The sequence below is a fragment of the Oryctolagus cuniculus genome, chromosome 7 (assembly GCF_051225735.1).
Source record: "Oryctolagus cuniculus isolate XC-2025 breed Fujian yellow rabbit chromosome 7, ASM5122573v1, whole genome shotgun sequence".
Taxonomy (NCBI): Eukaryota; Metazoa; Chordata; class Mammalia; order Lagomorpha; family Leporidae; genus Oryctolagus; species Oryctolagus cuniculus.
The window spans coordinates 126,430,397-126,444,280 of record NC_142873.1 but is presented as its reverse complement, the minus strand read 5'-3'; the positions used below and the strand labels follow the sequence as shown (position 1 = coordinate 126,444,280).

The following is a 13,884-nucleotide window of genomic DNA, read 5'->3' as shown; positions in this document are numbered from 1 at the left end:
GGCCTTTACAATGAAAGACTTTACTGCTCACACACCAGGGATTTTATCACATTGTTATCAATAGGCTCATTAAGGTCAGTACACTTATCAGTATCCATGTTAACATACTCTTCAGTATCAATGTACTTATCACTGTCAGTTTTCCTATTATAACAATACTTAACTACTAGCACTTGACTCAACTACTAACACTTAACAATGTAACTCAACTATTATAACACTATTCCATTAACGGCAATACTAAAGAATTACTGGAACTAAATCTCAACACTAATACCACTAATATCAACATCAATAATACTACTTGAGCTTATTCATTAATCCACAGATCACAGTATACAGTGTTAAAGTAACTTTGAGGGCTACCCAATTATAATAGTATATGTACAGCAAGGTATGTATCATTACCTTAATCATAGGATCAAAGCATATTCATATTACATTACACATGGCTAATGTCATTTATAAAGGCTGCATTTTTCAAGGATCACATCACGGTCACAAAAAAGAGTCAGTGTTCAAGGTCCAGAGCCCAACGTCTCAGCAGAGACAGATCTCAGATCAGTCACTTATAGGCAGGGAGTTGTGGGATGGCTGTCACTCTGGGCAGTGGGCTTGGAGTTCCCAGGCAGATGGCAAGGCAAGGAGTTGGAGGTCCCCTGCTGAGAGGCGTGGTCCAGCTCTGCGGTCAGGCCTGGCAGCAGGCTGATAAGGGGTCCAGGTGAGGTGGGGAGGTGGCATCTCTGCTGGAGTTTTGATCCCATAGTCACCTTGTGTCACTTAGAAGGGGGCCAGCGAGCTGGCTCTGCAGCTCCAAGTGCGAGGAGATCCAGAGGTTCACACACACGGGGCCCTTGATCCGTTGTTGGCTTGTGCTGTTATAGATCCATCTGCAATGGGCTGCCTCTTCATTTCTGGACGTGTGGAGATCCAGAGGTTCACACACACCGGGCCATGATCCTCGAGAGGATGGAGAGCCGTGGAAAAGGCTTTCCTTTTATCCTTGTCACTCTGAAGAGGGAGTCTCCAGTAGAGGTCTGGGTGTCACCAATCAGTTGTACTCCCTCTCAGAGTTTCCCAGGTGCCACCAATCCAATGCCTAGGACAGGGTGCCTCCAGCTCATTCTCAGGGTGCATCCAATCACTATGCAAGTAGGAAGGTGACTCGAGGTTATCATCCATAGCACACACATTATCAGACTTCCCAGGTGCTGGAGACCAGCTCCAGCCAGTTCAGGGGCCCCAAGGTGTGAGAGGTGTCGGCGCATGAAGAAATGAGAGACACTCACAGCAAGGCTGATGGCATGGCTCTGGCTTTTGAGCACCAGACTTTATTTTTATATTATAAGCCACACAATGATTTTTTCTTCTTACAATGAAAATCCTGTTGTCCATTTTTTCTAATTACAATTTTTTTTATTTTCAAGGGCATACTCAGAGCATGGGTTACAATCACAGACAGGTGCAAGATAACAGGCTACCCACACAAGCCAAGGCCTCGAGTGCTGCTGAACTATGCAGAAATTGGCTACATAAGCTAGAATAGTACCTTCCTAATCTAATCTTTACTAGAAACCCCAAGTTCAAAGCAGACCCTTTTTATATTTTATTTTATTTAATGAACATAAATTTCCAAAGTACAGCTTATGGATTACAATAGCTCCCCCCAGCCCGTAACTTCCTTCCCACCCACAACACTCCCCTCTCCCACTCCCTCTCCCCTTCCCTTCACATCAAGATTAATTTTCAATTATCTTTATATACAGAAGATCAATTTAACATATATTAAGTAAAGATTTCAACAGTTTGCACCCACACAGAAACACAAAGTATAAAATACTATTTGAGTACTAGTTATAGCATTAATTAAACACCTAAGAGTAATTGTGTATTAATTACAGAGTTCAACCAATAATTTTAAGTAGGACATAAAAAATACTAAAAGGGTAAAGTATTAAGTTATTTTTTTCTTTTTCTTTTTTTGTTTGTTATATAGTTATTTTTTTATTTAATAAATGTGAATTTACAAAGTGCAACTTTTGTATTGTTGTGGCTTCCCCCCCAACCTCCCTCCCTCCTGTGGCCCTCCCCTCTCCCACTCCCTCTCCCATCCCACCCTTCATTGAGTTTCATTTTCAATTACCTTCATATACTGAAGATCAACTTAGTATATACTAAGCAAGGATTTCAACAGGCTGCACTCACACAACCGCACAAGGTATAGGGTATTGTTCGACTAGTAGTGTTGTTTTTAAGTTTCATAGTAAAACACATTAAGGACAGAGATCCTACGTGGGAAGCATGTACCCAGTGACTCCCGTTGTTGATTTAACAATTGGCACTCTTATTTATGACGTCAGCAATCACCCAAGACTCTTGCTATGAGCTGTCTAGGCTATGGAAGCCCCTTGAGTTCACCAACTCTGAACTTGTTTAGTCAAGGCCGTATCACAGTGGAGGTTCCTTCCTGCCTTCAGAGAAAGGCGCCTCTCTCCTTGATGGCCTGTTCCTTCTGCTGGGGTCTTGTTCACCAGGATCTTTCATTTAGATTGTTTTTTGCCACCGTGTCATGGCTTCCATGCCCAAAGCAGACCCTTTTTAAAATGTATCCCCTCTTTGCAATTTTTCTGTAATTCTTTAATTTCTTTATTGCACTTATTTAAAGGCTTACTTAGATATATTCTACAGTTTTGACATCCTAACCATTGTAGTACTTGTAGCATATAGTGAATTAAAGCTTTATTAGCATCTATCTTTATTCTAGTGGGAAGTATATACCAGAAAGCCTGTTGCCTTTTAATTCTTTTCTACAAACAGCTCAACCTTGCATAAGGCATTAACCCTTTCTTCTACACTAACATTCTGCTTGATTAAAATTCTACAAGGCAATGGACATTTTGGAGGTTATGAGACTAAGTGCTCTTCCGTAAAATTAGGAATACAGCAATCATTAGCAGGCCCACCAGGAAGCTCCAGCTTGCTTATGCAGAGTGTAGTTCCCATCAAACCTAAAACCACCAAGAGGACCACAGCTGTCCTCCTCATGCCTTGCTGAGACAGACCTTCTGCTGTGACCTTGTCAGCCAGCTGAAGTTGCCTTGGCCTCGTCACCCAGGGATGTCTGTTCAGTCTGATGAGGAGCATCCTTCTTGGCAAGCACTGAGCTTGACATAAGTGATGTCATCAGTCTCTGGCTTAGCATGAGTGACTCCATTTTTCTTTACTTTCACTTTGTGGATAGCGGTAGTTTTTGACTCTAGGCATCTCTGTGGAGTTTCCACAGTTCACCTCCTTCTGCTGGTCAGGTAAGCAGTGATCTGTGACTCTATTTTTGGGACTCCTGTGAGATTCCCCACAAGATGACAGCAGAGAACTTTGATAGAGGGTGGAGCAGGTGGGATAGGTAGGGGAGGGTTGTCCTCAATCTTATCTCACCCTATGGATAACTGGAGATTAATCCCACTGGGAAAGCCAGTGTCTATACTTCAGAATCATCTTGCCTGAAGTATAAGGGAATGGGGACAATTTTACACCAATTCCTTTCAGTCTCCTGTTGAAGACAGATTCTGGATGCTGTTAAATCCCCAGCACTGTAGGCTAGCATCATCGATGCAGCAACACAGGCTACAATGGCCAGGAAAAGCCCTCAGGTTAAGAATGTAGGTGAAGGGGCCCACGCTGTGACGCAGCAGGTTAATGCCCTGGCCTAAAGTGCCAGCATCCCATATGGGCGCCGTTGGAGACTCGGTTGCTCCACTTCCAAACCAGCTCTGCTATGGCCTGGGAAAGCAGTAGAAGATGGCCCAAGTCCTTGGCCCCTGACCCCTGTGGGAGACCTGGAAGAAGCTTCTGGCTCCTGGCTCCTGGCTTTGGATCCGTGCAGCTCCAGCCATTGTGGCCAATTGGGGAGTGAACCATGGGATGGAAGTCCTCTCTCTCTCTCTCTCTCTCTCTCTCTCTCTCTCTCCCTCTCTCTCTCTCTCTCCTCTCTTTGTGTAACTCTGACTTTCTAATAAATTTATTTTATTAATAAATCTAAAAAAAAAAGAATATAGGTGAAGGTACTTCATGCCTTGTTGTATGGCTGATTATTATTCCATTGTATGGATATATCATTTTATTTATCAGCTGATGGACATTTGGATTATTTCTACTTTTTAACTATTTACATGAACAAGTTTTGTGTGGGCATTAGTTTTTATTTCTCTTAGGTGTGCATACTTAGTGGGAGTTATTTGGTGAAATGGTAACTCCATGCCTAACTCTTTAGGGGAGCTTCCAGACTGTTTTCCAAAACGGCTGCACTATATTACATTCTCCACAGTAACATATGAGGGGTCTAGTTTCTCCAGCTTCTTGTCAATACTGGTTACTTTGGGTCTCTTTGATTATAGCCACTCTAGTGAGGATGAAATGGAATCTCACCATGGTTTTGATTTGCATTTCCATGACTATTAGTGATGTTGAGCATTTTTCCATTTACCAATTGGCTGTTTGTATGTCTTCCTTTGGGAAATGTCTGTTTATATATACTGTCTATTTTGAATTGGATTATACATTTTTACATTTTATTTCAGAATATCTTTAAAGTTAGTAAACAATTATGAAGTAGTACAAAGAGTTCCCATATACCCTACCCTCACCTTTCCTTGTTGTTATCATCTTACGTTACTATTACATATTTGTCACAATCTATAAACCACATCCATCTTCCCCTATTTTCAGTATCTCATGTTAGTATGATATATTTATCACAGTTGATGAACTGTACTCAGCTTTCCATACTTTTTTTTATCAAAATTCCAACTACCCCCCCCAAACTTCCCAGTCTCTAGTAATTGACATCCTGTGTTCAGATTGAGTTTTGTTTTGTTTTTCAGCTCCCACACATGATAGAAAATGTGCAGTATTTGTCTTTCTATGTCTGGTTTATTTCACTCAACTGATCTCCAGTTCCATCCATTTTGCTACCATGGTGACATTGATGGCTCATATGATAATTCTATTTCTAGATTTTTAAAAATATTTATTTATTTATTTATTTATTTATTGGAAAGGCAGAGTGACAGAGGAAGATAAAGAGAGAGAAACATAGATACATAGATCTCCCATCCACTGGTTCACTCCCCAAGTAGCTGCTAGGGCCAAGGCTGGGCCAGGCTAAAGCCAGGAGTCAAGAACTCCATCCGCGTCTCCATGTGTGTGGCAGAGGCCTAAGCACTTGGGCCATCATTTGCCTTCCCAGACACATTAGCAGGAGGCTGAATTAGAAACAGAGCAGCCAGAACTCAAATTGGTGCTTTGATGTGGGATGTCAATGTTGCAAGCACTGGCTTAACCTGTTGCACCACAATGCTGTCCCTTATATCTAGATTTTTAAGAAGTATTTATACTCTCTTCCATGGTGACTCTATTAATTTATATTCCTGCCAACAGTGTATAAGACTTCTCCTTTCTCCACATCCTCACCAGCATTTGTTACTTTCTGTCTTTTTTATAATATCCACTCTGTCAACAGTCAGGTGATATCTCATTATGATGTTGATTTGCATTTCATTGAAGGCTAGTGATATTGAGCATTTTTTCATATATTTATTGGCCATTTCCATTTTTTTCTTTTGAGAAGTTTCTATTCAGGTCCTTTGCCTATTTCTTTTTTTTTTTTTTTTTTTTTTTTTTGACAGGCAGAGTGGACAGTGAGAGAGAGAGACAGAGAGAAAGGTCTTCCTTTGCCGTTGGTTCACCCTCCAATGGCCGCCGCGGCCGGCGCGCTGCGGCCGGCGCACCGCGCTGATCCGATGGCAGGAGCCAGGAGCCAGGTGCTTTTCCTGGTCTCCCATGGGGTGCAGGGCCCAAGCACCTGGGCCATCCTCCACTGCACTCCCTGGCCACAGCAGAGGGCTGGCCTGGAAGAGGGGCAACCGGGACAGAATCCGGCACCCCGACCGGGACTAGAACCCGGTGTGCCGGCGCCGCTAGGTGGAGGATTAGCCTAGTGAGCTGCGGCGCCGGCTTCCTTTGCCTATTTCTTAATTGGATTGGCTGTGCTTTTGCTGTTCCTGATCAATTCAGGACATTAGTCTTTTGTCAGCTAGTAGCTTCCAGATATTTGATGTACAAATATTTGCTTGTATTTCCTGTGCTTGTGGGGTATGACTTAGAAAATCCTTGCCCATTCCAACGTCCTCAACTGTTTTCACTGTGATTTCCTCTGATAGTTTCAAAGATTCGGGTCTCGTATTACATCTTTAATTCATTTTAATTGATTTTTGTATATGGTGATGGGTAGGAGTTTAGCTTCATTCCTTTGCATGTGAATATCTGATTTTCCGAGCACCATTTATTAAAAAGACTTTTCTGTTTCCAGTACATGCTCTTAGCAACTTTACCAAGATAGATTGGCTGTTGGTGTGTAGATTTACTTCTAGGGTCTCTATTCTTTTTCATTTGTCTATGAATCTATTTTTATGCAAACATCATTGCTGTTTTAATTACTGTAGCTTTTTTTTTTTATAGGCAGAGTTAGACAGTGAGAGAGAGACAGAGAGAAAGGTCTTCCTTTTCCATTGGTTCACCCCCCAAATGGCCACTACAGCCAGCATGCTGTGGCCGGCGTGCTACACCAATCCGAAGCCAGAACAGGTACTTCCTACTGGTCTCCCATGCAGGTGCAGGGCCCAAGCACTTGGGCCATCCTCCACTGTCTTCTCAGGCTATAGCAGAGAGCTGGACTGGAAGAGGAGCACCGGGACAGAATCTGGCGCCCCAATTGGGACTGGAACCCAGTGTGCTGGCGCCGCAGGAGGAGGGTTAGCCGAGTGAGCCACAGCACTGGCCAGCTTTATAATATATTTTAAAATCAGATAATGTAATGCCTCCTGCTTTGCTTTTTTTTTCCCTCAAAATTGCTTCAAAAATTCAGAGTTTTTGGGGATTCCACACAAATCTTCTTTTTTTTAAACAGAGTGGACAGTGAGAGAGAGAGACACACAGAGAGAAAGGTCTTCCTTTGCCGTTGGTTCACCCTCCAATGGCCGCCGCAGCTGGTGCGCTGCGGCCAGTGCACCGTGCTGATCCAAAGGCAGGAGCCAGGTGCTTTTCCTGGTCTCCCATGGGGTGCAGGGCCTAAGCACCTGGGCCATCCTCCACTGCACTCCTGGGCCACAGCAGAGAGCTGGCCTGGAAGAGGGGCAACCGGGACAGAATCCGGCGCCCCGACCGGGACTAGAACCCGGAGTGCCGGCGCCGCAAGGCGGAGGATTAGCCTATTGAGCCGTGGCGCCGGCCACAAATCTTTTTTAGAGTTCATTTATTTATTTGAAAGAATTACACAGAGATAGAAGGAGTGGCAGAAAGAGAGGTCTCCCATCTGCTTGTTCACTCCCCAGATGGCCACAACAGCTGGAGCTGCACCGATCTGAAGCCAGGATCCAAAAGCTTCCTCCAGGTCTTCCCATGTGGGTGCAGGGGCCCAAGGACTTGGGCCATCTTCTACTGGTTTCCCAGGCCATAGCAGAGAGCTGGATTGGAAGTGGAGCAGCTGGGACTCGAACTGGTGCTCATATGGGATACCAGCACTGCATGTAGCAGCTATACCCACTATGCCACACTGCTGGCCCCCTCCACACAATTTTTAATAGTTTTTTTTTAACTTCTGTAGAAATTGTCATTATAATTTGATAGGAATTGTATTGAACTTGCAAACAGCTTTCAGGAGTATGAACATTTTAAGGATATTGATTCTTCTAGTCCATGAACATGGGATGCCTTTTAATTTCTTTCATCAATGATTTATAATTTTCATTATACAAATATTTCACTTTTTGCTTAAATCTATTCCTATATGTTGTATTTGGAGGGCTATTGAAAGTGGAATTGCTTTCTTGATTTCTCTTTTTAACATTTTTTTGAAGATTTATTTATGTATTTGAAAATCAGAGTTATATATAGAGAGAAGGAGAGGCATAGAAAGAGAGAGAGAGGTCTTCCATCCACTGGTTCACTCCCCAATTGGCTGCAACAGCCAGAGCTGAGCTGATCTGAAGCCAGGAGCCAGGAGCTTCTTCCAGGTCTCCCATGCAGGTGCAGGGGCCAAAGGACTTAGGCCATCTTCTACTGCTTTCCCAGGCCATAGCAGAGAGCTGGATTGGAAGTGGAGCAGCCGGGACTCGAACTGGTGCCCTTATGGAATGCCAGCACTGCAGGTGGCAGCTTTACCCACTATGCCACAGCACTGGCCCCTTGTGATTTCTTTCACAGATGATTCACCATTGGTGTACAATGATGCTACTTTTTGGACATTGACTATGTCCTGCAGCTTTCTTGAATGTATTAGTTCTAACAGCTTTTTGGTGGTGTCTTTGGGATTTTCTGAATATTAGATCACATCATAAGCAAACTGTGACAACATCGCTTCCTCCTTTCCAACTTGGATGTCCTTTATTTTTTTCTTTCACCTAATTTCTCTACCTAGGAGTTCTAGTATTATGTCAATTAGAAGTGCTGAAAGTGGGCAGCCTTGTCGTTCCAGTCTTAGAAGGAAAACCTCCAGCTTTTCCCCCATTAAATATGATGTTATCTGTTGGCTTCTTATATGCTGCCTTTATCATGTTGAGGTACATTCCTTTTATAACTAATTCAGTAAGAGTTTTAATCATGAATGGATGTTGAATTCTGTCAAATGCCTTTTTTTCATCTATGGAGATGATCATATGATTTTTTTTTGTTCTTCATATTACCACATTAATTGACTTGCATATATATGTTGAGCCATTATTTCATCCCACTTGATCATGGTGAATGATCTTTTTAAAGTGATTTTGGATTCAGTTTCTTGGTATTTTGATGAGCATCTTTGCACTTATGCTTATCATAGATATTAACTGATGGTTTTCTTCTTTTGTTGTATCCTTGTCTGGATAGGAAGTAGAGGAGCTGGGATTTGAACCAGCACATATATGGGATACAAACAGCATGTATATGGGATACCAGCATCACAGATGACAATTTAAGCTGATGCACCACACTATTGGCCCCCTACTATTGATGCCTTCTATTACATTTTTAATTTCACTTTCAGCAGAGGGATTTCTGCTTGATTTTTGTTTAATTAATTCCATCTGTCTACCAAATTTATTACAATATTGAATCATTTCTCTGTGCTCTTTTGAATGATGTTGAATTTCCTTAAAACAGCTATTTGGAAATCTTCATCAGATAATTTGGAAATTTCAATCCCTAGACAGCTGGTTTCTAGAACCTTATTTTGCTTTAGGTGAGTTCATGTTTCCCTGGAAGTTCCTGGTATTTGTTGCTATACAACATCATCTGGGCACTGAAGACTAAGCTATGGTAATTGGGCTTCATTTATGTATGTCCTTCTAGAAACTCAAGCAATCTGGTCATTTTCTCTGAGCCTGTAGATATGTCCCCTGTCTCGGCCCTAAATAGCACCCTAAGCTGCAATTGCCCCAGATCCACTGTTGTATTTTTACTGATTCAATCTTAAATTTTTCCCAAATTTTCAGTTTATATATTGTCCAGCATAAACTGGGAAAGTGCTTAAAAGGGAGTAGTTCATCCTATGAGCCTCTTCCTGGTCCAGACACCTTGTCCTGTGTCCACAAAGGCCATGATGCCAGATCACATCTTGAGCCCTCAGCCCAGCAGCACTAGAGCAGCCTGGAGGTAGCAACAAAGCTCACTCTGCTTTGGTCTGTCTGCTGCCGAGGCAGGTGCATTGCCCACCACACCTGTCATCCGCTTGTGTTGTTGGCTGGGTATAAGACTGCCCAACTAGAATTACAGAACGCTGAGGGATACTGAAGAAGATCCAGAGGCCCTGCCTGCAGTCAGTGGCCTGAGAACATGGACCATTGGGATCTGCCCAGGGCTTGGTTTTGCCAGCCTGGGACTGATTTCCAAAACAGTCCTATGATTGCTTGCATTCTAACCAAGATTGTAAGAAGGTTGGTTGCAGGCAACCTTTTAGCTACTTAGGCAAGTCCTAGGTTGGTCATACGTGGGACTCACAGTCACCAGGCCCTGTGCAATCTTGGGGTGCACTCCAGCCTAAAGAGAGCCTGTCCATTAGGGTGCAGGTCTCTTTCTGATCGAGAGAAAGTGCACAGGCACCTGCCTTGAGATGGAAATCATTAGACTCTTCCCAGTGTTGGGCTTTACCAGCCTAGCACTGAGTCCCAAGACACGGTCCTCTGGCCCCTTCTGTCTGCCTGGGCTGGAGAAGAGTAATAAAATCAGTCTTTTCATTGCACCTGGGTCCCGCAGTCACCGCTGTCTACAGAGTCACCTGGCTTGTACACAATGCCCACAAGAGACCAGCAGTGACCATGCTAAATAAGTGTGACCCCCTGGAGCACAAGGGGCAAATCTAGAGGCTTAGTCTGGAAGCTATGCACTGTGCAGGTCTAGATGTGAGCACAGGCCAGGGGCTAGAGGTCTTTGGGCTTTATCAGGTGGTGGTTCTCAGTGCAGTAGGTTGGGATCTGAGCTCCAAGGAATTATCCTGTTTCCTCTCCTGGCCTCTCTGCATGGCTGGAGTTTGGTCTTGTGCTGGTGACTCGGGGAAGGGTAGCAAAAGTCACCTGGTTGGGGAGACTCCAAATATTCACTCCACAGAAACGGGCCAGGGGCCGGGGTGGGCAGGGAGCTTAGTCCAGCTGTGTTTCCACAGTGGGTCTGGCACTGGGATTCAGTGAGCGCTGTCTCTATGTGGTAGGGGCACCACAGGCAACTCCTTCATTCTTGCTCTCTTCAGTGGACTTTCCCTTTGATCACAAGACACCATGGTCTGTCACTTGGCCTCTGTAGCTCCTGACAGGGGCAGCATATCGCTTGCTCACAGTGGTGTCTTTGCAGGGAGGGGGTCACTGGAGCTGCTTACCCAGCCACCATCTTGGTTCTATCTCAGTTTTATAAACAACTCTGTCCTAAGAACTACCTCTGGGCTGGCGCCGCGGCTCAATAGGCTAATCCTCCACCTGTGGCGCTGTTACCCCAGGTTCTAGTCCTGGTTGGGGTGCTGGATTCTGTCCCGGTTGCCCCTCTTCCAGGCCAGCTCTCTGCTGTGGCCCGGGAGTGCAGTGGAGGATGGCCCAAGTGCTTGGGCCCTGCACCCACATGGGAGACCAGGAGAAGCACCTGGCTCCTGCCATCGGATCAGCGCAGTGTGCCGGCTGCAGCGCGCCAGCCACGGCGGCCATTGAGGGGTGAAGCAACGGAAAAAGGAAGACCTTTCTCTCTCTCTCTCTCACTGTCCACTCTGCCTGTCAAAAAAAAAAAAAAAAAAAAAAAAGCCTACCTCTGGAGGGCACACCCCCAATGAGCTAAGGGCCTCCCATCTCCCAAACACCGTAATTGAAGCCAGTTTCCAATCTCTTAGTATCATTAGCTTATGACTTACAGGTTTCTATATGAGTTCAGAAGCCAAATTATGTTCAAACCAGAGCAGCTAGGAATGACCACTCTCGGTCATCACTGGGCACTTGTCACTGGCTTTATTGTGAGAACATCAGCAGCATTTCAGAAACCACAGTGCAAGTGTCTTGATCTGCTAGAGACCCTGTACTCTCTGGAGAACCCTGCATGGACTAGAGTTCATGGTGGGAATAGAGGAATTGAAAGTCTGTGTTCTCCTTCTCTGGCACAGTCCTGCCACCAGTGTGGGCAGGCACACCCAAACATACACAGTGGCTCCCACATCATCCAAGAATCACATCAGTGATTTCAAGAGATCTTGGCAATGAGCCATTGGTAAACTGCTTATAAAAGAAGAAAGGTCTTCTCTGGAGGTAGTATTTGCACTCTGACGTCTAAGGATCAGAAACTGAGAGTTGTGTATCTGAGTTTACTTCAAGCTTCACACACCTTCAAAATGGGTTTTCCACTGCTGTAGGAAAAAGGAATTGGATTTGCCTTATGGATACAACTAGCATTTTTTTAAGTTTTATTTTATTTATTTGAAAGACATAATTACAGAGAGAGAGAGGTCTTCTATCTACTGGTTCACTCCCCAAATGGCCACAGTGGCCAGAGCTGGGCCAATCTGAAGCCAGGAACATGGAGCTTCTGCTGGTTCTCCCACACAGGTGCAGCAGCCCAAGCATTTGCGCCATCCTCTACTGCTTTCTCAGGCCATAGCAGAGAGCTAGATGAGAAATGGAGCAGCCGGGACTTGAACGGTGCCCGTATGGGATGCCAGCACTGCAGGTGGCAGTTTTACCCACTGCACCACAGCACCAGCCCCAAAGAAATGGCAAGTTTTTAGAGAGAAGCATTCCCTCCTAGGTCTTAAGAATCACTGATCAATAAATGGAGTAGCAGGGAGAAGGAATGGTAAGCTGGTTGCTGGGTTGTGCTCAGGATGCCAACAGCGGCTTCCCACACAGCCAAGTGCTCAGCCTTCAGACTCCACTTCCAGTAAGTGTGTGAAGTTGGCAGGTGAGGCAGAGAGGGTTGGGAGAACTGACGTTGAGAGTGACTTGGCCCTGCGGGGACAACAGATATTTACACTGGAGGATATGTGCACTGACCTTGTCCGGAAAATGATGCCCTGACATTCGAAATCCCAGAGCAAACTTGTTCACCCACTTCCAGACCAGGGGCCAGGGCTCGTCTGCCCGTGGGACCCTAGGCGGGCCTTCCACCCGGCACGCGGCTGTGAGCGGGGACGAGGCCCGCCTGGCAGGTTCTCTGATTCCCTTTACTTTTTCTTCACCGCAGTTTCTTCAGGACGAGAACATGGAGCAGCTGGAAGAGTTCATGGACAAGTACCCTTGTGCTTTCCCTTGCTGGGTGGGGCCCTTCCAGGCTTGTCTCTTTATCTATGACCCAGAGTATGCAGAGACGGTTCTGAGCAGGACAGGTAAGCAAAGGGGCCAGTATCCAAGACCTGGTCTTCCCGGGAGTGACGTGCACACAACTTGTAGGCAGGATCCAGTCGCAAAGGCTTGTCTTAGGCCTGCAAGAGACCCTGGGGCAAGTATGGGGAGGGTTTCCTTTCCACGAGGAGGTGGTTCCCATCTTCTCCCACCCCCCAGCGTATATTAAAGCCCAGCTGGCATTTCCACACCGGCCCAGGGCTTCCTTTGCCTTGGTTTGTGACTTCAGTGTCAGCAACACCCCCTCACTCCGTGCCCTCTGTTGAGCACAAGTCTTCAGGGGACAGCAGAAGGAGCCCTGCCTCCCCAGAGCCAGATAGATCTGAATGCTGGATTATTCATTCATCACTCTAACCTTTCGATTGTAACCCAGGTTTTGTTTTTGCTTTTCTGCGTATTTTCTTTCAATGACATTTCCTTTAGGATGTGAGTCAGCGACCTCCCCAGCCCAGTCCTTTCTCAAGGCTCCCACTGTGAATTATTCCCTAACACAAAACTAAAACATCCAGTGTTTGCTTGGTCAACTTTGCAAAACGGAGGTCTCATGCTCTTAATCTTCTTTCCGGCACCATTGCACTCGTGCCACTAATTAAACCTAACAAAAGATGCAGGCTTTCCCTTGGTGCCTCCATGTTTCCCAGTGCCCTCAACCTGATTGCTCAGGAGTCTGCCTCCTAAGGACAGGAACTGTGACCCACCTCCATGTTAGAATGAGAAGGACTCCAACAGGCATTTGTGCCTTCTTCTCTGCTCTCTGCCAGCCCCTGACCTAATAATTAATCTGCCTTCCAAGACAGGTGCACATTATCCCGATGCCTACTCTAGGAACTTTGCAACCCTCAGGCGATCTCTGGTCCTGCTGGAGGAAGTGTGGACCAGGGAAGAGTTGAGGTTCGTGTAGCCATCTGCCTCCCGGGCTTGCTGTTTTCCAGCACCTGGCCCAGATTTGCGGTCTCTCCTGGGGGTGTGAACACTGGGCTCCATG

The 13,884-nt window shown here is 45.4% G+C and overlaps 1 protein-coding gene across 3 annotated transcripts in view; it reads left to right on the top strand.

Moving 5' to 3' along the window:
* Window positions 1–13,884, top strand: part of CYP4X1 (cytochrome P450 family 4 subfamily X member 1) — a 54,550-nt gene that overhangs the window by 4,922 nt on the left and 35,744 nt on the right. For 2 of the 3 annotated variants that reach the window (XR_016237369.1, XM_002715659.6), the window contains exon 2: window positions 12,742–12,883. Coding sequence is in view for 1 of the 3 variants with exons in the window: in XM_002715659.6 (XP_002715705.1) it covers window positions 12,742–12,883 (142 nt within the window). In the remaining 2 variants the exon portion in view is untranslated. Of the gene's footprint in view, window positions 1–12,741; window positions 12,884–13,690; window positions 13,791–13,884 lie in introns of those variants that run through there. The other variant, XM_089337378.1, reaches the window with a different exon arrangement.